This window comes from Delphinus delphis, chromosome 15, assembly GCF_949987515.2.
Source record: "Delphinus delphis chromosome 15, mDelDel1.2, whole genome shotgun sequence".
NCBI lineage: Eukaryota > Metazoa > Chordata > Mammalia > Artiodactyla > Delphinidae > Delphinus > Delphinus delphis.
Window position 1 is genome coordinate 52,847,765 of NC_082697.1, and position 21,879 is coordinate 52,869,643.

A 21,879-nucleotide genomic window follows, 5' to 3' on the forward strand; every position below is an offset into this window, starting at 1 on the left:
GTAGAATCATGCAGACCTGTTACAGGACTGAGAGAATGTCAGGGAACAGGCATTGGATGGGCCCAGCTCGCAGGTGGCAGAAGGCAGCCACCTCCAGCACCAGCCTGGATGTGAGAAGTGAGCCTGTAAGGGGCAGGCGGGTGGTTGGTGACACTGGCCTGGCTGGATAGTACGTGTCCCACAAGGTTAAAAACCATCCCTAAACTGGGCGGCCCCATTCTCCAGAGAATACACAGGACAGAGCACAGGGGCCAGACGGACTGACGTCGTTTATTAAGGGAACAAAGAGCAGGTCACACACCCCGGAACCTGGGTTGTGTGGAAAGGTAAAAATACGTCTAGCAATTGAATGGAACATTCTGGAACCCAGTGGTTTCAGAGCTGCCCCACAACTTTACTAATGACTAAAGCAAACAAGGCCTCTTACTGCTCCCCTCAGCCACTATGAGACCATGGATGTGAACAGATCAGAGAGGCACATCCACCTCAGAAATTCAAAGTGGGGTAACCAAGGCCAGCCTGCATCCTGGGACACGGCCACTTGGGCCGGAACAAAGGCAACCCTGGCACTCTACCCTGGGGACTTCCTGATGGGCTGGGGGAGGCTGAAAGATGGGATCTCGGGGAAGCGTTCCCACACCAGCCATCCATCCTACAGAACAGCCGTGGCTCTGCGAAGGTGACCCACCACCACTGTGATACTGGAAACCACCCCCCACCCCCCCCGCAACAGGCTACATTTTGAAAGTGCAGCAAGGTTCGGGGGAAAGGCAGGAGACCAAGCCCAGATAAGGCTGGGATACGTAAAGCTGCAAGAGACCATAGCCATTGAGGCTTCCCCCAAAGTGGGCAGAAAAGTGTCCCCCCAAATTCATATCCAGAATCTCAAAAGGTGACCTTACTTGGAAACAAGGTCTCTGCAGATGTAATCAGTTAAATCCAATGACTGCGTCCTTACAAGAGAAGACAACATATGGAGACACACACAGAAGAGGCTGTGGGGAGGTGGAGGCAGAGTGATGTGGCCCACGTGCGCCAAGGACAGCTGGCAGCACCAGGAGCCAGGAGCGCCCTGGGACAGATCCTCCATCAGAGCTGCAGGAAGGAGGCAGCCCTGCAGACACCTTGATTTTAGACTCTGGCCTTCTGAACTGTGAGAGAATTCCTGCTGCTGTAAGCGGCCCAGCTGTGGTCCTCAGTGTGGCTGCCCCAGACCCTAATACACCGGCAGGGCCCAGCTTCTTCCCTCAGCCTGGGCCCCCCAAATGTCCCACCATGTGTCCTCGTGCTGGGGCCTACGGGAGCAAACGGAGTCTGAAGATGCCTGAAGACCAGAGTTTCTGGCTCAGGGACAGAAACGACTCTGGCAGCTTCCTGAATCATCAGGCTCGGGCCCCTGGGGCGTCCTGGAGCCTCTGGGGTCTGTGAAGTGGCTGCTCCCCGCCATGTGTGCGCTGGTGCTTGCGGAGGTCGGTTCCCCGGCGGAAGCCCCTGCCACAGGCCGGGCAGGTGTGGGGCTTCTCGCCTGTGTGCGTCCTGCGGTGCGCGCTGAAGTGTGAGCTGTTGTTGAAGCGCTTCCCGCACTCGGTGCAGGCGTAGGGCCGCTCCCCGGTGTGTGTCCTGCGGTGGATGACCAGGCTGGAGCTCTGGCTGAAGCACTTCCCACACTGGGTGCAGGCGTAGGGCTTCTCGCCTGTGTGCACCCGCTGGTGCGTGCTGCAGTTGGAGCGGTCGCCGAAGCGCTTCCCGCATACCTGGCACTGGTAGGGTCGCTCCCCAGTGTGCGTGCGCTGGTGCTTGGTCAAGTGGGACGTCTTACTAAAGGCCTTGCCGCACTCGGGGCACGTGTGCGGCTTCCGGACCCCAAGGGGCCGCCCTCTGTCTGGAGGCCGCTGGGGTCTGGTCAGGCCAGGCCCCTGACCCAGACCCGGGAGCGCTTGGCCCCACCGTGTTCTCACCGACGCGTCCGCCCTGGCATACTCTCCATCCTCAAACTGCCTCCCAAGCTCTGAGACAGAGAAAGCACAGTCGCTGAGGGCTCCACGGGGAGGGGGAGAGGAAGAAGGGGAGGCAGGGTGGGGCGGCCCTTGACGCAGGAAGTGCCTTCAAATTCCTCTTCCACACCCTCCGCAGGATGCCTCATTCAGAGCCTGATTCTGGGAACTAGAAACATGGCCAGACCCACAAGGCCGTGAGGTGGTACTGTGACAGTCCCATTTACACATGAGGACGCTGAGGCCCACTGACCTGACGGGGGAAGGACAGGCCCTCCCAGTGCTGGGAACTGTCCCTGCCGAGATGCTGTCCACCCCACACCCCCATGCAGCCCCCTCCTGCCTCCACACTGGCTTGTCCAGGAAGCCAAGCATGGGCTCGAGATCACATCCACCTCATCTGTACAACTGAGACAGGATGGAACCACCTCCCTGGCCTTCGCCAGGAGTTTTTACAAAGGAATTGATTCTGGCAGTTCCTCCAACGGTCACACAGAGTGACCACGTGACTGAGCAATTCCACCCCAGGTGTAGGCCCAAGAGAGAGTGCCGCTGGCTAGTGACACTCAGGGCGTCCTGAGGACCCCGTGCCCAGCCCCTCGTGTGGCCCTCAGGACCAGCTTCCCTATGGTGTCTGCGTGCAGTGCCATGTCCCAGCTCAAGGTGGAAGGACTCTCTTGCTGCTCGAGTCCCAAACCTTTCTTAAAGCCACCTGTCTCCCCTTGCCTTTCCTTCAGGGTGGGTGAACCTGCCTTTGTAAATGAAGTTTCATGGCCACGCCCATGTCTTTTCATACTGTCTGTGGCTGCTTTTGTGGCTGCTTTTGTGCCAGGAGAGAAGAGCTGAGGCATCACCAGGGAGACCATACAGCCCATAAAACCTGAACTATTTACTATCTGGCCCTTTTCAGAAAAAATCTACCAACCCTTGCTCTAAGCCCTTGAGCTTGAACTCCACAAACACAGTCGCCGGGGTCTAAGCCCAGGAGAGGGGAGAATCTCATCTGGGACATCCGTCTCCTCCCAGACCCCCTCACCTGAGCCAGCACTGCCAGAGACTTCCCTCAGCCCCGAGGCTGCACAAGCTGGGTCCCGCAGGCCTTGCCCTGGCCCATCCTGGGCAGTCAGACAGGGCCCAGGAGCGGGGAGTCCTGCTGATGGGGAAAGAGCAGAGAGGATGTGAGTGTGGCCAGGACAGAACACAAGACTGCAACCTCCTCCTCCTCGTGAGAGCAAAGGGCATCAGGAGAACCTGTGGGAAAAACTCCATGCCTCAACAGAGGTGGGAGGCGCTCTACTTCTGTGCAGACTGCTTCCTCAGAGAGAGAGGAAGTGAGGAAAAACAGGGCCCAAGGCTCTCCCCAGCTCTGGGAGGGAAACCAGATGCCCCGAGGAGTCAGAATTTCATCACAACAGAGATTAAGTAGCCAAGAGTTACAACACACAGCAGGACAGAGCACAGAGCAGTGGGACAGCAACAGTGCACACAGCAAGCCAGTATTCGTGGCAATAGAAAGATTTCATCTTCATTTGTTCTACAGACACTTAGTTTGGAATAAATGAAGATGTAAAAGAAAATATGTGATCATTAATTTTCTGTGCCAACCTGGCCAGGCTACAGTGTTGTTGTTTGGTTAAATACCAGTCTTTTTTTTTTTTTTGGCTGCACTGGGTCTTCGTCGCTGTGAGCGGGCTTTCTCTAGTTGCGGAGAGCAGGGGCTACTCTTCGTTGTGGTGCATGGGCTTCTCACTGCGGTGACTTCTCTTGTTGCAGAGCACGGGCTCTAGAACGCAGGCTCAGTAGTTGTGGCACACGGGCTTAACTGCTCCGTGGCATGTGGGATCTTCCCAGACCAGGGCTCAAATCTGTGTCTCCTGCATTGGCAGGCAGGTTCTTAACCACTGCACCACCAGGGAAGCCCTCAATCAATTTTTTACCTTTATTTTTTGACCATGCTGCACGGCTTGTGGGATCTTAGATTCCTGACCAGTGATTGAACCCACACCCTCAGCAGTGAAAGCATACAGTCCTAACCATGGGACCACCAGGAAATTAATTCCCTAAATACCAGTCTAGATGTTGCTGTGGAGGTTATTTTGTAGATGTAATTAACATCTACAATCAGGTGACTGTAAGGAGAGCAGATTACCCTCCACACTGGGGGGTGGACCCCACCAAATCAGTTGAAGGCCTTAAGAGAAAACTTGAGGTTTCCTGAAGAAGGAATTCTGCCTCGAGAAGGCAGCCTAGAAATCCTGCCTGGTTTCCAGCCAACTGGCTTGCTGTATGGATTTCAGACTTGCTAGCCCCCACAATCATGAGAGCCAATTCCTTAAAATAAATATCTCTGTACACACACATCCTAAGGGTTCTTTTCCTCTGGAGAACCCCAACTGATACAAAGCAGGATCTCAACTCCTTTAAAAAACATTTCAGGGAGTGAACACGTGTCAAAAGTGGTAGGACGAGCTGAGAAGGGCCAGTGTGGGGTGGTGAGGAGAGGCATAGATAGGCAGGGCCCTGCCAAAAGCAGCTCTGTCCATGGGGGCCAAGACGGCACAAAGGCTGCACTGACACTGGACAACCGTGTGGGTAAAGGAGCGAAAGAAGGAACTCAGGACAGCTCTGGGCATCTGCCTGGGACGTGGGCAAGCAGCCACACTGCCCCCGCTGCAGATGGGCCACTGATGGGACACTAGCAACCTTGGCAGTACAGGGCTGCCCAGCACTAGGACTCACCAGGGAATGCCCCCAGCACACTAAAGCAACCCTTGGGCACAAGGCCCACAAGTTCCTATTTTTAATATGTTGCCCGGTGATTCCTCTGGCCACTAAAGTTTGAGACCTGCTGGAGTGGCTCCTGTAGGCGGGGGGAGCCAGGGAAGGTGCTGAGCAGGGAGGTGGCCTGGGCCTCGGGTCCTGGAGGCCAGCACATACCACAGCCAGCCTGAGGGAAGCAGCCACCCTCCCTGACACTCACCCACGTCAGAGACACAACCCGGTGTCTGACAGACAACGGCCAGGGTCTCCCTGCACATACCCTCATCCTCCTGCAGCCTGCCGCAGCTGTGGTCCTGCTGAGCCAGGTCCAAGCACCCCCACTCCTCCTGGGACAGGTACACGGCCACGTCCTCCAAGGTCACCGGCACCTGCTGGAACACAGCTCACTCAGAGCCTGGTGGGCTCACCCGTCCCCTCCACTTGTGGGATGAAGGCAGGTCCTGCTTACCTCCCCTACTTCCTCCCCTCCCCAACCTTTCCCTTTCCGTATGTTGTTATCCACTCCTTCCTTCCAAGCTTGGCCCAGACACAGCTGGATCCTGCTCTTTGGGAGGACACCGTCACCACCAAGCTCTGCCCCAACTGCTGCAGGGCCAGAGACTGTGTGGACAGATGTGCTGTGTGGAACAGCTGGATCTGAGATCTCAGCCACTGGGGCCCACGTTCCTTGAGGACATGAGTTAGCATGCCCTGCCTCAGCTCAAGCCAGCCCCAGGAGCCAAATGGGGTGACCTGGAGACTTCAGGATGCCTCTAGGCCAGTGGTTCCCAAATCTAGCACCAGACTGACCTGGGAGCACGATTAACAGCCAAGAAAACAATATCCAGAAAAGGCAAATCCAGAGAGACAGAAAGACTGGTGACTGCCAGGGGGGCTGAGGGAGGAGGAGGGGGGAGTGACTGCTAATGGGTGTGGGGTATTTTGGGGAGGTGATGAAAACGTTCTAAAATTGATTTGATTATGGTGATGACTGCACAACTCTGTAAATATATTAAACACTGTATACTTTAAATGGGAGAATTGTATGGTAAGTGCATTATACCTTAATAAAGCTGCAATTGAAACAAACAAGCAAAGGAGACTCTGCTTCCAGGCCAGGGCTGGGGGAAAAATCTATTTTTACCCAGATGCCAGAAGATTTTAACATACAGCTGGCTTTGAAGTGACTGCCCTAACTCACCATTGAGACTCCAGGATCCTCCAGGACACACCTAATACTCAGGTGGCATCTGAGAACAGGCAGGACTTCCCAGGAGGTGAAGATCCGCCTTGGAAACCCACAGACCTGACCTCGCAAGAGAAGTGTCCCCGTAACAAGGGCACGGGACACACGGGGATGCTGCAGATCAGGAATGCCACTCACCTGGGACCAGGCTGAAAGGAAGGATGTGGCCAGTGCCGCCGTCTCCTGACACTGGGAGGCCGCTGGGCCTGGGGAAAGAGCAGAGAGTCACCCACCCGTGCACATGGCAGCGAAGGCTGGACAGGTCCAGCTGCTCCCCATCAACACTCACCCGGCCGGGAGCCTGCCCACCCCACAGGCAAACAGGCCTGACCCCTGCCACACTCCTTTCCTTTCCCTTCCCTTCCCTTCCCCAGTGCAGGGCGTCTCTTTCCTCAAGAGGGACAGCTACTCACCCGTCTTTGGCCAAAGCTGGGGGCCTCTTTTTGGTCTGTGGCTCAGCTGGGCTGGGGGCTGCTGGCTGGAGTGCTGAGGCCCTTCCTCCAGAGACAGCTCTCCTGGCTGGGCCTCCACCTGGCATTTTAAGAACCACTCCCCTGTCCCGTGGGCCAGTGCGTCATCAGGGACTACCTCCGGATCCTGCATACAGATGGAGATCTGCCCACTAGCTCCCAGAAGGTCGGGAGGAAACCCACAGGGTTCCCCATGCCTCCTGTCTCGGGCACCCCGGCCACCCTGTTCCCAGGCTCTGTCTTACCACCGGGCCACCTCGTCGTGTCTGATGGCCTCTGCGACCCTCCAAGCACCCACCTCCAGCCAGACCCCAGGGAAAAGGCACGTGACCCAGGAAGAGGTCAGGCTCCCAACCTGGGGAAAGGGAGGCCTGCTCCACTCTTGAGACTCTATGGTCTCTCCCCACCACACTGTGTTGCTGTCACCGTCACACTGTCACCCTTCCTTCCTTAGTGCTCCTGAAAAACCTGGGCCAGAAGGGCCCCAAATCAGGTCTCATTTCGGAAGCCTGAGTTACTGCACTTGCTACATTTTTTGAAATCATCTACAGACCCTCTGGAATTATCTATTTCCTAATTCCAGTGAAGGTGAATCAGATAAACTTAGTCTCAGAGTTTACTGACATCTGTAACAGTACTAAGGACAAGATACATCTCCAGGGAACTGAAACCAGCACCAGGGACCCTGTCTCAGGCTCAAAATTCCACACCTCTGAGAGGAGACAGTCCCTGGAGGTTACAGGGTGCCCAGTGACAGAGCAAAGCCATGACGGGAACCCCAAACGCCAAGGCTGGCAGGGCTGAGAAGGGCTCCTGGGTTCTTGTTGGCCACCACGAAGGCAGGATGTGCTTAATGCACTCAACTCACCTTATGGTCAAGTTTTTTGGGTTTTTGAGATTTTTTTTTTGGGCGGGGGGAGTTGGGGGGGGTCTATCCTGCCGGATGCAAAAGAACAGCACTGTGTGGCCAATGACACTGCCACAGGGAGAAAGGTGACCTGCAGAATTTGCCAAATATCTAATCAGGAGGAATTAATCTGACCCAAGCAGGAGAAATCTGTAAGAGGCTTCGCACTCCCCAGATCTGGTTAGAAGGAATTGAGTTGGTCTAGGGTGGCACTCTCTGTAGAATGAATGAAGTGTCCCATATCTGCACTGTCCTTGTCCAGGGAGTAGCCACTGGCCATGTGTGATGACTGAGCCTTTGGAATGTGGTCACTGTGACTTAAGAACTACATTTTAAATTTTATTTAATTTTAATTAAAACGAACACACATGGCTAGTAGCTACTGTATTGAATGGCGCAGCCCCAGAGAGTTTGAGAAACACCTGGGGGCTCTAACCAGGGCACCCACCAGCACCTGGTCTTTCTTCCCAGTGTTCCTCCTTCTTTGGGGATCTCTTCAACTCCCAAGGCCCTGCCTTTGAAGGTCTCCAGCCTCTCTCCCATTAAAACCTGTGTCTGGCCTACGTTGGGATGGCGTTAACAAACCAATCCACATAGCTTAGAAAGGGCTGGTGGGGCTATAATGGTTAATCAAGGGGTAGACACACGTCGGCCAACGTTGAGAAACACTCTGCAGTTGCCTTCTTCAATTCAGTGTCTGGCCAGCACCAGGTACTCCCAATGACCAAGGCTGGCCACGGCTCCAGAGCCCAAGGAAATCTACAAACACAGACCTCAGCAGCAGGGCCCCGTTTTCTCACCTCAGGGCTAAAATGCCCCCCACCTCACCCGCTGCCTTTGTCTCCTGGGCTCCCGCTGCAGCCCTTCCACGAGGACTACGGCCTCCTCACCGCTCTCTGGCTGCTGCTCCCGCACCCGGGCCTGGATCTCCCCTGGAAGCACCGTCAGGAACTGCTCCAGCACCAGCAGCTCCAGGATCTGCTCCTTGGTGCGCAGCTCAGGGCGCAGCCAGCGGCAGCAGAGCTCCCAGAGGCGGCTCAGGGCCTCCCGAGGTCCGGCCACCTCCTGGTAGCAGAAAAGACGGAAGAGCTGGCGGAAGGTCTCAGGGCTAGGGTCTTCAATCTCCAGGGAGGGCTCCTCTTCCCAGCAGCAGTCCTCTTCCACCTTCACGATCAGGATCTCATCCTGCTCCAGGGGTGGCGGGTGCTGGAAGCCGGGAGAGGTCGCCATTGCTCCTGGTGAGCCTTCTTCCTTCTCTGGCCTGGAGCTCACACCTGTCTCTCTCTATACCTCTGGCCAGACACTGGGGAAGATGTTTTCAGGGCTCTGTGGAGAGACAATAAAGTCATGTAGGGTGCAGCACTGGGGCTGGATAAGCGTCTGCAACCCATAAGCCCCTGCCCTGGCCCCAAAGCCAACTTGCCCTCACTGGCAGAAAGAAACGGTTAAAGTAAATCAAACTGTCTTTGCTACTAACTCTCTAATTCCCAGGAGAAGTACTTAATCTCTGGGCCTCAGTTCCTCATGTGAAAGAAAAAATGGTGATACCACCTACACTCAGGTTGCTGAGAGGACAAAACGGGACGTTTGAAAATAGTTTATTTTAGCACAGAGCCTGGAACGCGGTCACAGTTCTACAAACGCTGAGTTTTCAATATTACAGTTGGCCATTTTTGGATGAGGTCCGTTTGGAAATATGATGAGAACCAGAGCCCCCTCTGCCCAGGAGGAGGCAGATTCTGTCCCAATCTGACCCCTGATTTCGGGCTTCGGGAGCCTGAAGCCCATCCGCAGGCCCCACCGAATGGATGGTCACCAAGGCCTCTCCAACTCCAGGGTCTTGGGAGGGTCAGGATTCCCCGGCTGGGCTGCTTTCCCGTCTCGTCCGCTCAGCTAGAGGGAGAGCGGTGACCGAGGCCGGGCACAAACCAGGCTCCGGCGGGCGAGGGCCGCGGACAGAAGCTCGAGCTGGGACCCTGCGCCCGCGCCCGCACTTACCGGCAGCGCTGAGACCCGTGGGGGGGGCTCGAGGCAGGCCCGGAGCAGCGGGCTGGGACGGGAGCGGGAGAGCGGGCGTGGAAGGCTCGGCGGGCCAGAAGCGAGGACCAAAACCCTTAGCAGGCAGACCCGGGACAGTCGGCGACGACCACTGGCTGAGCCGGCGTCGAGCTGGAGGACGAGGCCTTGTGGGCGTCCAACGGGAAGCATTGTGGGTAATGTAGTCCTCGCACCTTTGGCCGACTATGGAGAGTGAGAATGGGTCTGGGTGGGCGGGTCCACGGGAGCCATTGTGGGTAACTACTCACATTGTGGGTCCTCTTACCACTGGTTGAACCGACTGTCAGGCATAGAAACGAGATACATAGCGAGTCCGCGAGATGCACTGTGGGTAACGTAGTCATCCCCTGGCTGAGCCGCGGCCTCGGGTAGATGGGTCCTGGGAGGCGTTGCGGGAGGGTGTTCCTCCAACTTCAGTGCGCATGCGCGAGGCTCCGCAGTTTCTGGGCCATTCTCCCTGCTTCTCTTCCATCCACCCTGCCAGGCCTGAGGAGCTCCACTGTGGAGGGGACCCTGGAAATTTACTTTTTTACATACATAGTACTGTGTATATGCCAGGCTCTGTTCTAAGCGATTTGCAATTATTAAATCAGTTCATCTTTGAAACAAGGAAGTACTATTATCCCTATTTTATAGGTGAGGGAACCGAGGTGCAGAGAGGTTCAGTGACCTGCCCAAGGTCACAAACACTCAGTAAGTGCAGAACTGGGGTGAGGTTGGAACCCAGGTGTCTGTCTTGGTCCAGCTCCTTAATTTTAGAGACTGGAAAATGAAGACTCACAAAGTTCTTGTTGGGTACATCTTCGTTATCAATTGCTTATTTCTTCATTTGTTAATTTGATCAACAAATATGTATTTATTGGGCTCTGCTTTGTGCCAAGCAGGCACGATGAGCAGGAGGTGAACTGGACAGTCAGTCCTTGGTGTCCCTGTGGAGCCTGGGGGAGGGAGGTGTAGGCAGGTAGGGAGGTCTGAGCAGGAAGAGGATCATGGTGAGAGCTGTGTGCCTAGCAGTGAGAGCTCCATAAACATCATCACTGACTAACAACCAGACAACCCTTGAGTTTTTCAGCTTTGGCATCCTCAGGTCTAGCACCTCAATCAACCCTCCCACCGGCTTCTTTCTTTCCTTCCATTTCTGCTCTCCATTCTCTCTCGCGTTCCACTTTTCCCCCTATATCCAATATCCAGTTTTTCTTGTGAGCACATAGGCAGAACAAGAAACTGGGCTGCTCACCACTGATTTCTGGAGACACACACACACACACACACACACACACACACACACACACACACACACCCGGTGGAAGGCAGGACCTTTTAAAGGGAAGATGCCAGATTTCAGGACAGCCTTGTGGTGGGGCTTGAGGAAAGGCAGGACCACATATGCCTCATTTTCGCCTTATAATCTTGGGCTGCTGTGCAATGCTGTGAAATCTCTCCTTGGAACCTGTGTTTTGGGTCCATTATTAAATTTTAGACAGACAAGAGGATACATCAGTTAACGGGTCAGGAGAGCCGGGATCTTAGAGGGAACAAAGGTGCAGAGCCATTCAGGGCACTGGCACTCAAGCCAAACACAAGAAGCCTGCCATTCCATCAGCCTCAGGAGGAGGGCGTGGAAAGGGGTAATTTGAAGAAGTCACAGATGGGTGTGTAGTGGGGGAGGAAGAAGACAGATAGACAAAAGTGGAAGAGGGAAAAGGAGGAAAACAGAAGAGACACTCTTGGCTCCGTCTGGAGGGGCAGCATTTTCAAAGCTGCCGCACAACTTCCTGTTTCTGTCTGCCTCCTGGTTAGCGGTGGGGCCCTGGCCTTGCATCTCTTATCATCTCCTCGGGGCCAGATATACACAAGTTAGCAAGTCCATGAAGTGACCTGACTAACCTAGGCCTGACTAACGTAGTCCTGGCCCTCTCCTCTCTGGGCAGTTTTCAGTGAGTAGAGCCAACAGAGATTTAAAGGTTAAACTTCTACTTTGCCCAGGATTTCTTTCTTAATCCTATCTTGAGGGGGACACGCATTCAGTCCATAACCAGCATACACCAGGATGAATTTGGGCCTACCCTGGTGTACACCCAAACCAGTGCTTCAGATCCACCACTTACTAACTGGGTAAGCCTTACCTTTGCCTCGTCTGTAAAATGGGGATTGTCATAGCTCCAACTTCTGAGAGCTGACAGACAGGCTTCGATGACGTTATGTTTGTAAAGGACCTATGATGATGTCTAGCACGCAACAGATGCTCCATAAACATCAGCTCATGACCTGTAACCACACTGGGATGAAGTCTGCAGGCCTCAAGATTTGTGGATCTTGGATGCCTGGGCCCGTGGAGTTCCTGTAAGAGGTCCACAACTCATTCAGGCGCCAAGCATTGTTTACAGTATGAATTAAAAGTATTTACAGTTATATATATATATATATATATATATATATATAATCACATGCCACTGTTTATTCTTATAAACGTAGCTTGTTTTCATAGCGTTTATGGAGTTTACAAAAGTTTGAGTTAAAATGGCAGCCTTACACTCACAGAAGCTGGCAAACAACTGAGAGGCACACATAGATCCTCCTCTGAAGACAGAGGGGAAGATGATCTCCAGGCTGATGGTACATAATCCATAATCACTACTGGGTGTTGGTTCAGCTCACAGTTACTCTTCTACTTAATTATGGCTGGGAGGAGATGGTCTACCATCAAGCACTTTACAAGTGTGGGTCATCGTTGGTAGCAATTTCCCAAAGTCCAAATGACTGAGAACCAACAATTCAGTACAAGTCAAACAGTTTAGCTAATTCGACTAAATTATCTAGAAGAGTCATCAGTGAGCTACAGTTTTCAAAACCTGATATGTAATGGGTGTTTTTCACACTTTTTCTAAGGCATTTGCGAGCTAACAATAAAAGCGAATGTTTTTTAAGTACTTCCTAAGTCCACGGTGCTTGTGTTTTTACTGTGCTACTTAAATCCTCACAATGACTATTGTGTAGATATCATTATTATGCATGTTTTAGATGAATAAACTGAGGCTCACAGAGGGGCAGAGCCCTGCCCAAGGCCACACACTTAGGAAAGTAGAAGAGCCAAGACAGACTTGGGCAAGTACGCCCCAGAGCCTGCTGCTCAGACCACTCCCCTAAAGGCAAACTTGAATGCCTGCCAGGTAATCAGAGCTCTGTCTTGGAGTAAATATCCAAACTGTATCTCAGAAGACTCTGGTCCTGTCCCAAGATTCTCCTTTGAGGTGACCAACCAGGGCCCCTCTGGTTTTCTCGGCACAATAGGCAGATCTGCTTGGCATATAGTAGATGCTCAGTAAATATTTGCTGAACGACTGAATAAATAGTGGGGTGTAATTTGTTCTTCAGACACTGAACTCTGCTGCTCAACCTTATCACAAACTTGATTCCGACAATAATATAAATGGGGTTTAATAGTACCTATTTCCCAGAGGATACTTACTACAATTAAATGACACAGCACATTAAAATACTTTGCTCTAGGGTGAAACATAGGAGCACTCAGTAAACAGTAGTCGTTTTGTTTTGTTTTGTTTTTTATGGAAAATTAGTGTATTTGAATCATCTCAGAAGAGTAGAGAAAGTTTCACACTAGCAGATTTCGGCTTTTAGCACCTTTGAAAAGAAACATTCAAAGTTAAGACAAGTGGCAGGATAGGCTCCTGACTACCTTCAGTGATGATTCCTCTGACTTAGGGTGTGCAGGTCATAGAACAGTGTGTGGTTATTTGTTTTTTTTCTCTACATTTTGAGAGTATCACAAAAACACACTTAGAGAGAATGAGACAGGTGATCACTGACTAGATGGCTGGTGGTTAGAAGATGGAAGAGAAATGTTGGGACAAAAGGAGAAAGATCACAGGCTGGACGAGGCGGTCAAATAGAAAGCCCGAAGGTGCTGACAATACAGTACATGGTCTTGTTCTCCCATCGCACAGTGCAGCTCCCATCAGTAGAGCTCTCCAGAAGCAGGAACTTGCCGTGTGCAATCCTGCTCCGTTCTTCTGCATGATTACACAGGTCACAATGTATTTAAATGGTTTCCCCAGCTTGGTGAGTTGGCTTAAGCTTTGCTCCACTACATTTGTGGTCCACTGATTCACTTTGCTATGCTGATAGGCGTTGCCACCAATGGCACTTTCTATGAAGTGAGCAACATTTCCTTTTACAATGTTGCTCACTTCAACAACAAAAGCAGTCTCCTCAGTAGCCTGTTAGTCTTCCATCTTTCCTTCGGCGCCTCGCCTCTGCCTCCCTCTGTTATTATTTTCATCAACAGAAAGGATGAAGGGTAAGAGGCTTGCTGTGCAATGCTGTGAAATCTCTCCTTGTAGTCTGCCTGTATTTTGGTTCCATTATTAAATTTTAGACAAGAGGATACATCAATTAACAGGGAGGCAGGAGATAGCCATTGTTTACACCTCGAACCACCCAGCATTTGAAACTTTATCTGTCTTTTCCCTGCAGCCAGCAAGTTAAATGAGAAGTAGATGGTAGGACTTCCCTGGTGGCACAGTGGTTAAGAATCCACCTGCCAATGCAGGGGACACAGGTTCAATTCCCTGGTCCTGGAAGATCCCATATGTCTCAGAGCAACTAAGCCCTTGTGCCACAACTACTGAGCCCACGTGCTGCAACTACTGAAGCCCATGCACCTAGAGCCCATGCTCCACAACAAGAGAAGCCACCACAATGAGAAGCCTGCTCACCGCAATGAAGAGTAGCCCCTGCTTGCCACAACTAGAGAAAGCCCACGTGCAGCAACGAAGACCCAACGCAGCCAAAAAATAAATCTTTAAAAAAAAAAAAGAAGCAGCTGGGTAAGAACAGGTGTGCAAAACATGATGATTCCTTTGAGGGAGAGTTGCCTGTAGGATGAAGGCATCACAGAGAAAGCCTGGAGTGTGGAGGAAGAAGGGGAATCAAGGCCCACCAGGCATGCTCAGAAATCCTTACCCGTGGGCATGACGTATGCTAAACTCCCCTGCTCGCGGTCGGCCCAGATGTGGCTCAGAATAGGGTGAAGATTCACACCCTTCTCTTGGAAAAAACACATAGTGTCATAGTCTGCTCAGGCTGCTGTAAAAGAACATCACAAACTGGACACTTATCCAACAGACATTTATTTCTCATGCTTCTGGAGGCAGGAAGTCCAAGATCAAGGTGCCAGCAGATTCGGTTCCTGGTGAAGACTGTCTTCCTGGCTCATAGATGGTGCCTTCTCTGTCCTCACTTGGTGGAAAGAGACAGTGATGCCTTTCTTCCTTTAATCTTAGTTACCTCCTATAGACCCTGTCTCCAGATATAGTCACGTTGGGGGTTAGGGCTTCAGCATGAGTTCTGCGGGGACACAGTTCAGTCCATAGCACACAGCCAGACCCACAAACACCACCAGTCCCTGGAACGGCAAAAGATTCCCCTCAGACCACCACCCACACCTGCTCAAACACCCACAAGGGCCGGGAGGGAAGGCAAGACTGGGCTTTTGACACAGATGTACATTTGTGCACCAAACATTCTGGAATATTCTTGTTTTCCGCAAAGACATGGGCTCTCTCCCATTTTTCTTAAAACACATGTCCCTCTTGCTCTTTCTTCTCTATTACCATGTGTGAGAGTGATGTAAATGTGGGGAATTTCTCTCTACAAGAGACACAACAGTGCCGTCGTGACAGGTGGAGCAGGTGCAAGGCCTCAGTGTCAAGGCCATGGGAAGCAGTGGGGTATGCAGGCCCCACAGTGCCTGCCAATCTGATCACTCCCCAGAAGCCAGATATCTGGATGTTTAAGTGAAAATTCCCAGTTTTGAATGTAGACTCAAACTGGGTTTAAATCTTGTGTGACATAAACCAAACCCACCGACACGTTTCTGGGCTGTGTCTGGCACAAACAAGGATATACAGGCAGACCTCGTTTTATTGCACTTCACTTTATTGAGCTTTGCAGATATTGCATTTTTTACACATGGAAGGTTTGTGGCCACCCTGCATTGTCAGGTGATAGCATATTTTAGCAATAAAGTTTTTGTTTTTGTTTTTGTTTTGCGGTACACGGGCCCCTCACTGCTGTGGCCTCTCCCGTTGCGGAGCACAGGCTCCGGACGCGCAGGCTCAGCGGCCGTGGCTCACGGGCCCAGCCGCTCCGCGGCATGTGGGATTTTCCCGGACAGGGGCACGAACCCGTGTCCCCTGCATCGGCAGGCGGACTCTCAACCACTGCGCCACCAGGGAAGCCCCAAAGGCTTTCTTAAAAGGGGAGGATGCCAGAGCTAAGAGAAGAGAAATAGAGGTAAAATGTCCAGCTTCCTCCAAGAAATCTGCTGTGGGCTGAAGCCAACCACACAGAGGAGAGCCAGCCTGTGAGAGACAGAGACAGACACACAGAGAGAGGCACAGCTGAGGAATGGGCTTCTTTCACCACTTTTAAAGAAAAAAATTATTCATGGCACTTGTTAGGGACCACTGAGGTTACTGAGTCCAAGTTTGTACTGCTTGTTGAACAACAGGCCAATAAATCAAGAGACGAGTTGTTGGGGCAAGGAACAGCGACTTTATTCAGAAAGCTGGCAGACTGAGAAGATGGTGGACTCGGGTCCCAAAGAACCATCTTGCCTGAGTTAGAATTCAGACTTCTTTTTATATTAAAAGGAGAGGGAGTAAAGTCAAAATTTCCTGGTTCTGGCTAGCCTCCGGAGAGGATGTGTTAATTTCTTTCAGTCATTCACAGGTGGGTCTGGTGAGGAATGTTTCCTGTGAGCTAAACAAAGGTATTTTAGCTTAATGCTAATTACCTGGGAGGCAGGATTCCTAGAGATGGGCCATTATGGATAATTTAAGCTTATAGGCATCATCCCTTTAGTGATTAACCTGTAATAGAATATAAAGGTTCTTGCCTGTTATACTGCAGTGGGATTTTGCAGTGAAGACAGATCAGGTTCAACTCTGAATACAACAAGGAAAGATGGGAACTTATAGCCAAGGTGCAGGGTTCAGGGGAGGCATTGGAAAATTAACAAAAGGAAGCATCAGGGTAAGAGGGGTTTCTTGCTTTAGGAAGGCCAGGGTGATCAGACATCAATCACCTGGGGAATGCGGGAGGATGAGGAACCCAATTGGGGTGGGGGCAGGTGGTTCTGGCTAAACTGGCTACAAGTGAACAATGCAGAGATGAACATGGAAGCCCAAAAGTCAGGGCCTAGTTGAGAAGAGAGTTCAAAGGAGCCTGAATAGAGTCTGGTCGAGAAAAGAATCTTTGCCACCACTTCCAGGGTACGCCGGCTCCCTATCCCTGACAGAGAAGAGTGCTCTAGAGAAGCAGGAAGTGCCCTTTGGGGGTTCCAAAGGCAGAAGTTGTCCACAATAAGACTGCAAAAGAGAGGCCAAGTGCCTTTGCCTACCCTCTGCCTGGGAGATAAAGGCCTCCCATGTCAAGGCCTAGTCCTCCCTCCTCAAAACCCCGACAACTTCTAACCCCAGTTCCTTGTCCTGCCTTCTTCTTCCTGATCAATAATGGCCATCAATTTCTGATCACCAGACAATACGCATGCGCACTCCGTTTGTTCTTAATTTAGTAAGGCCAGAAGTACTGTATCTTTACAGGCTAAAAAAAAAAACCCTGAATCTCTGAGAGTTTTAGGTATTGAACCCACGGGGGGTCATATGGCTAGGAAGTGACAGCAATGGGATTGGAACACAATTTTTTAAAAAAATAAATTTATTTATTTATTTTTGGCTGCTTTGGGTCTTTGCTGCTGCGCGCGGGCTTTCTCTAGTTACGGCGAGCAGGGGCTACTCTTCGGTGCAGTGCGTGGGCTTCTCATTGCAGTGGCTTCTCTTACTGCGGAGCTCGGGCTCCAGGCACTCGGGCTTCAGTAGTTGTAGCTCGCGGGCTCTAGAGCGCAGGCTCAGTAGTTGTGCCGCACGGGCTTAATCGCTCCGCGGCATGTGCGATCTTCCCGGACCAGGGATCAAACCCGTGTCCCCTGCAATGGCTGGCGGATCCTTAACCACTGCGCCATCAGAGAAGTCCCTGGAACACAAATTCTTGATTCCAGAACTACAGCTCCTTAGTCCCGGGTTAATCCACTCTGGTCAGTAATAATATCGCACACATCCTAAGGCCTTGATTCAGTCGGCTACACTTGACTCCCTCCCTGTCCTTTTGGTTGAACTCGCTCTGTAGTGCGCCGGGTGACGCCACAGCGAAAACAGGCCGGGAAGGGGAGGCAGCCCATATTCGAGTCCCGCCTCTGCCCCAAAGACTGCGGCCGCACGCAAGTCACCTCCCTTCCCGGAGTTTCAACCTCCGCGCCCGGGAAGGAGCCCCAGCGCACCGAAATCAGCGCACAACCAAGGACAGCGTCTGCCGCGCAGCGACCGAGACCAAGCACGGACCGACCGCCGCGATCTCGCACGTCTTTCCCAAAGCCTCACGCGAGGACTGTGCCCGCCGGAAGCGGAAGTCGCGGGCGCCGGAATCGGGGAGCGGCCGGACTACTTTTCCAGCGTGTTGCGCGCCGCGCCTGACTGGCAGATACCCAGGGGACCCCTTGGGGCGGGGCGGGGTCACGTTACCTGAGGGTCTCTCCTGGAGGTGGCCTTCCGAGGGGCTGAGGAGAAGCCTCTGGCCGCGACTTCGTCGTTGCCGAGGCCACGGGCCAGTCCCTTGCGTGCTCTTAGCCTCAGTTTCCACATGTGTGAATGGGGGACGTTAAGTCGTTCAAAATCCTTTCATCCGTTCATACATATATTTTTTAAAGCCACATATGAGCGATCACATCTGCCAGCTCTGCTAGGTGCTGGGGTTTCGGCGGCGGTGGTGAACAAGTGCATTCTTTCATGGAACTTACATTCTGCAAAGAGAGGCATACAGCGGACAAATAATTGCACAAATAATTGTTTAGTCACCTCTTTGGTGAATGCTGCCAAACGGATAGAGAAGAGAGGACCTGTCTCTCTTAGGATGGATGTGACAATTGAGCAGAGGAAGGAAGGTATCTTAGAGTTAGCCTGAGGAATGGGGGAAGAGGGGTCCACACAGAAGGGACCGCAGGTATGAAGGTCCTGAGGCCCAAGAGATCAGGGTGCATTTGCGGGACAGAAAGGAGACCATTGTGGCCCCGGTGCAGGGGGCCAAGCTTGGGAGATGAGGCTGGAGAGGTGAGACCAAGCAGGAGGGCCTGGGCGGCTCCTGTGAGGATTGAGGGTTATATCCTAAAAGCAAGGGGAAACCAATGGAGTTTGGAGTTTTAAGCAGGATAGTGTCCTGACAGGAGAGGAAGCTTTGTGGAGTACAGATCTAGAGAGGAGCAGTGAGAGCAGCTGGAAGCTCCTGGGGCCCGAAGTTGAGGTAATACTAGTGATGGTGGTAGTCATAGAAGCAGGGATCTGACCCAGATTCCTAAAGCAGAAGCCACAGGGCCCTGGGGCTGATTCGGTTGGGGTGAAGGAGGGAGAAGGTAAGAATAACAGTTTAGTAAAATGAGGATAGTAACACCTGGGATAGGCGCTGTTGTGATTTAAATAGGCAATAGAATGCCTGACACATAATAAAGGCTTAATATATGCTAATTTTGTAAATAATAAAGACTTCCTCTCTGTTCAGAGCAGTGTTCTTTGTAATGATAAAACCTAAAAACAATTTCAATGTCGATCAACAGAATGATGGAGGGATAAATCTCACAGAGATTGTTTTTTAATATTTATTTATTTGTGTGTGGTGGGTCTCAGTTGCGGCACACGGGATCTTTGTTGCCGCATGCAAGATCTTCGTTGCAGCATGCGGGATCTTTAGTGTAGGCATGCGGGCTTTTAGTTGCGGCATGCGGGATCTAGTTCCCTGACCAGGGATTGAACCTGGGTCCCCTGAATTGGGAGCATAGAGTCTTAACCACTGGACTATCAGTGAAGTCCCTTAATGTGCTTTTTCCCCCCCTATTTATTTATTTACTTTTGGCTGCATTAAGTCTTCGTTGCTGCGTGCGGGCTTTCTCTAGTTGCGACGACTGGGGGCTACTCTTCGTTGAGGTGCGCGGGCTTCTCATTGTGGTGGCTTCTCTTGCTGTGGAGCATGGGCTCTAGGCGCACGGGCTTCAGTAGTTGTGGCACACGGGCTTAGTTGCTCCGCGGCATGTGGGATCTTCCCGGACCAGGGCTGGAACCCATGTCCCCTGCACTGGCAGGTGGATTCTTCAGCACTGCGCCACCAGGGAAGCCCCTAATGTGCATTTTTAACAGCAGCAGCAACAACAACAAAATAGCCATTATTGGGAATTTGCATTCTTGAAATATTGAAACCTAGCAAATATTCTCATAAATAATTTTAAATAACTGCAGTACTGATTTTTAAGCAGGCATTATTAGTTGTATACTGTTCCTATTTTAATTTTTTAAAATTTCTCTTCACCATCTAAGATTTTTATACTTGCAGTATAACATGGCTACGGTAACGTGCACAAATCTGAAGGGTATGGCTCAAAGAATCTTACAAAGCTGTACACCTGTGTAACCTCGCCCAGATCAAAATATAGGTCATTTTCAATTCTTTGAAGGCTCTCTCATGCCCCTCCCCAGCGGCACTTCCAGCCCTTGCCCAAAAGCACAAATCTTATTTCCATCACCTTTAATTGATTTTTCCTGTTCTTGAACTCTGTAAAAGGGCATCCACAGGGTGCATTCTCTTTGCTTGCTGGCTTCTTTCACTCTCCATTAGGTCTGTGAAACTCACCCATGCTGTTGTGTTTATCAGTAGTAGGTTCATTTTTATTGCCCAGGAGTGGTCCATTGTGTGACTCTGCTATAGCTTATCCACTCTCCTGCCTGTAAGGCCAACTGGCCCGAGGCAGGGGAACACAATCAGATTCACAGGTTGCATCAGAATGAAATTCTCCAGACCACCCAGTTCCAGAAACTGCCCTGGGGACTTTGAACCCAGCCCAGCCTTCCCGCCTTTCGAGGGGCGGGACCAACCGTCCCCCAGGATACCCGAAAAGACCACCAAATAAGGAATACCCTGCGCCCTCCCAGATTCACCACACCCCTTTCCCTTCTTCCCCTATAAAATCTTGCCCAGCCCTCGCCCGGGTGCGACTTCTCTGGCCCCTTTCTCTGGGACCAGTGAACCTCGCCCGGGAGCGCTCCCTAATAAAGCTCACTTGAAGCTTTCCTCTGTTTCGCGGTGCCGTTTGTTAAGATCCGACCTTACATTGCCACCCAACATTTGCAGTTTCCGGTTATAGGCTATCATAAATTAAGCTGCTATGAACATTCTCGTCCGTGAAATAGGGGCAATATTTTATTATACCAGGTACATGGGAATTCATTTTGTGATTCCCCATTTAAAAAAATGCCCACTATTGTTAATACGATGACTGTATCATTATGACATGAACCTGATTAGTGCACCACATAAAAGAAACCACCGCCCCTCGCCGTGCCTACAAAACGGAACAAAACAATCAGTAAAATGGCTCCTTATGGGACCTGGGCATCTGTGAACAGGCTTGTCTTCACACACCCTGAAGTAGGAGGTTGGTGATGCTGTCTCTGTTTTCCAAAGGAGGAAGTGGATTCTGGGATGTCAGGTGACTTGTCTAAAGTCCTGCAGTTAAAAAGCGGCAGAGCTGGAGTTGTAATCCGTGCTTGCTGGGCCTGGGGAATCCCAAGACGTGTCAGCTGAGGCCTTCACCCTCACCCAGCTGACCCAGGTCAGGAAATGCAGAAGAAATCTGTGCACGGCCGTTACTGGGTACACAACTGAGTCTGTGCCAAGCATGGGCTGCAGCATCACTGTGGGCATGAAAAGAGCTTCCAAAACTGGAGGTAAAGTCATCAGCAGAGAGCAGGACCAATAGCCACCCCCCGAGAAAAAGATTGCCCCAGTGACCAGGAGCGTGCAGGCCAGCAGCTGGGATACCACTGCTGCTCCCTATGGTCACTTACTGAATGCTCACTGCCTGCCTGCGCCCTAGGGGAGCTTGGGTGTACCGTGTGGGCTTCCATGAAGTCCATTTCCTTTCGAGGGTTCCAGAGAGTCCTGGGAAGCGCTCACACCCTGTGGGCACAGCCTCTGCCCTGTACCCGTGGGCTCTGCTGTTCCTGTCATCTCAGTGCTGTTTCTCCAGGGGTGGCAGGCACAGTCCATGAATCACTCCGTTTTGTCCACACAACAACACTGTGGGACCGATAGTATCAGCCCAGTTTTACAGATGAGGACACTGAGGCCCACAAGAGTAAGTGACTCGCCCAAGGTCCCATCGCACAAGGTCAATGGCAGGGCGGGGATTTTCATATCAGCTTCGCCAGACTCCAAAGTTGGAATTGTTTTCTCACCATTCTGGTCTGCCAGGGTGGGGCAAAAGGGAAGGCAGGAGTGAGGGGCACAGGGTTTGGGGAAGATGGCAAAGATGAGTTTTTAAGT

General features: G+C 51.8%; 1 protein-coding gene across 2 annotated transcripts; it reads right to left on the bottom strand.

The window, feature by feature from the left end:
* Positions 1-252: 252 nt before the first annotated feature.
* On the bottom strand, positions 253-9,564 carry ZNF500 (zinc finger protein 500). 2 transcript variants are annotated; one of them, XM_060031682.1, is made up of 7 exons: positions 9,376-9,564; positions 8,206-8,703; positions 6,414-6,597; positions 6,139-6,206; positions 5,035-5,143; positions 3,031-3,147; positions 253-2,008 (listed from the first exon to the last, which is right to left on the bottom strand). In XM_060031682.1, exons 2-7 carry the CDS (start codon positions 8,605-8,607, stop codon positions 1,383-1,385), a joined length of 1,506 nt encoding a protein of 501 aa, XP_059887665.1. In that variant the 5' UTR covers positions 8,608-8,703; positions 9,376-9,564; the 3' UTR covers positions 253-1,382. The 2 variants fall into 2 exon arrangements, with proteins under 2 accessions (XP_059887665.1, XP_059887664.1); XM_060031681.1 differs by having other exon boundaries at positions 5,035-5,146.
* Between the last annotated feature and the right edge of the window lie 12,315 nt (positions 9,565-21,879).

Excerpts from the sequence above, each read along its gene's own strand:
- ZNF500 (XM_060031681.1), bottom strand. The coding sequence starts at position 8,607 with ATGGCGACCTCTCCCGGCTTCCAGCACCCGCCACCCCTGGAGCAGGAT. Across the intron at positions 3,148-5,034 it reads CAGGCTGCAGGAGGATGAGG|CAGGACTCCCCGCTCCTGGG; the intron begins GTATGTGCAGGG and ends TTTCCCCATCAG. Across the intron at positions 2,009-3,030 it reads CTCTGGCAGTGCTGGCTCAG|AGCTTGGGAGGCAGTTTGAG; the intron begins GTGAGGGGGTCT and ends TCTCTGTCTCAG.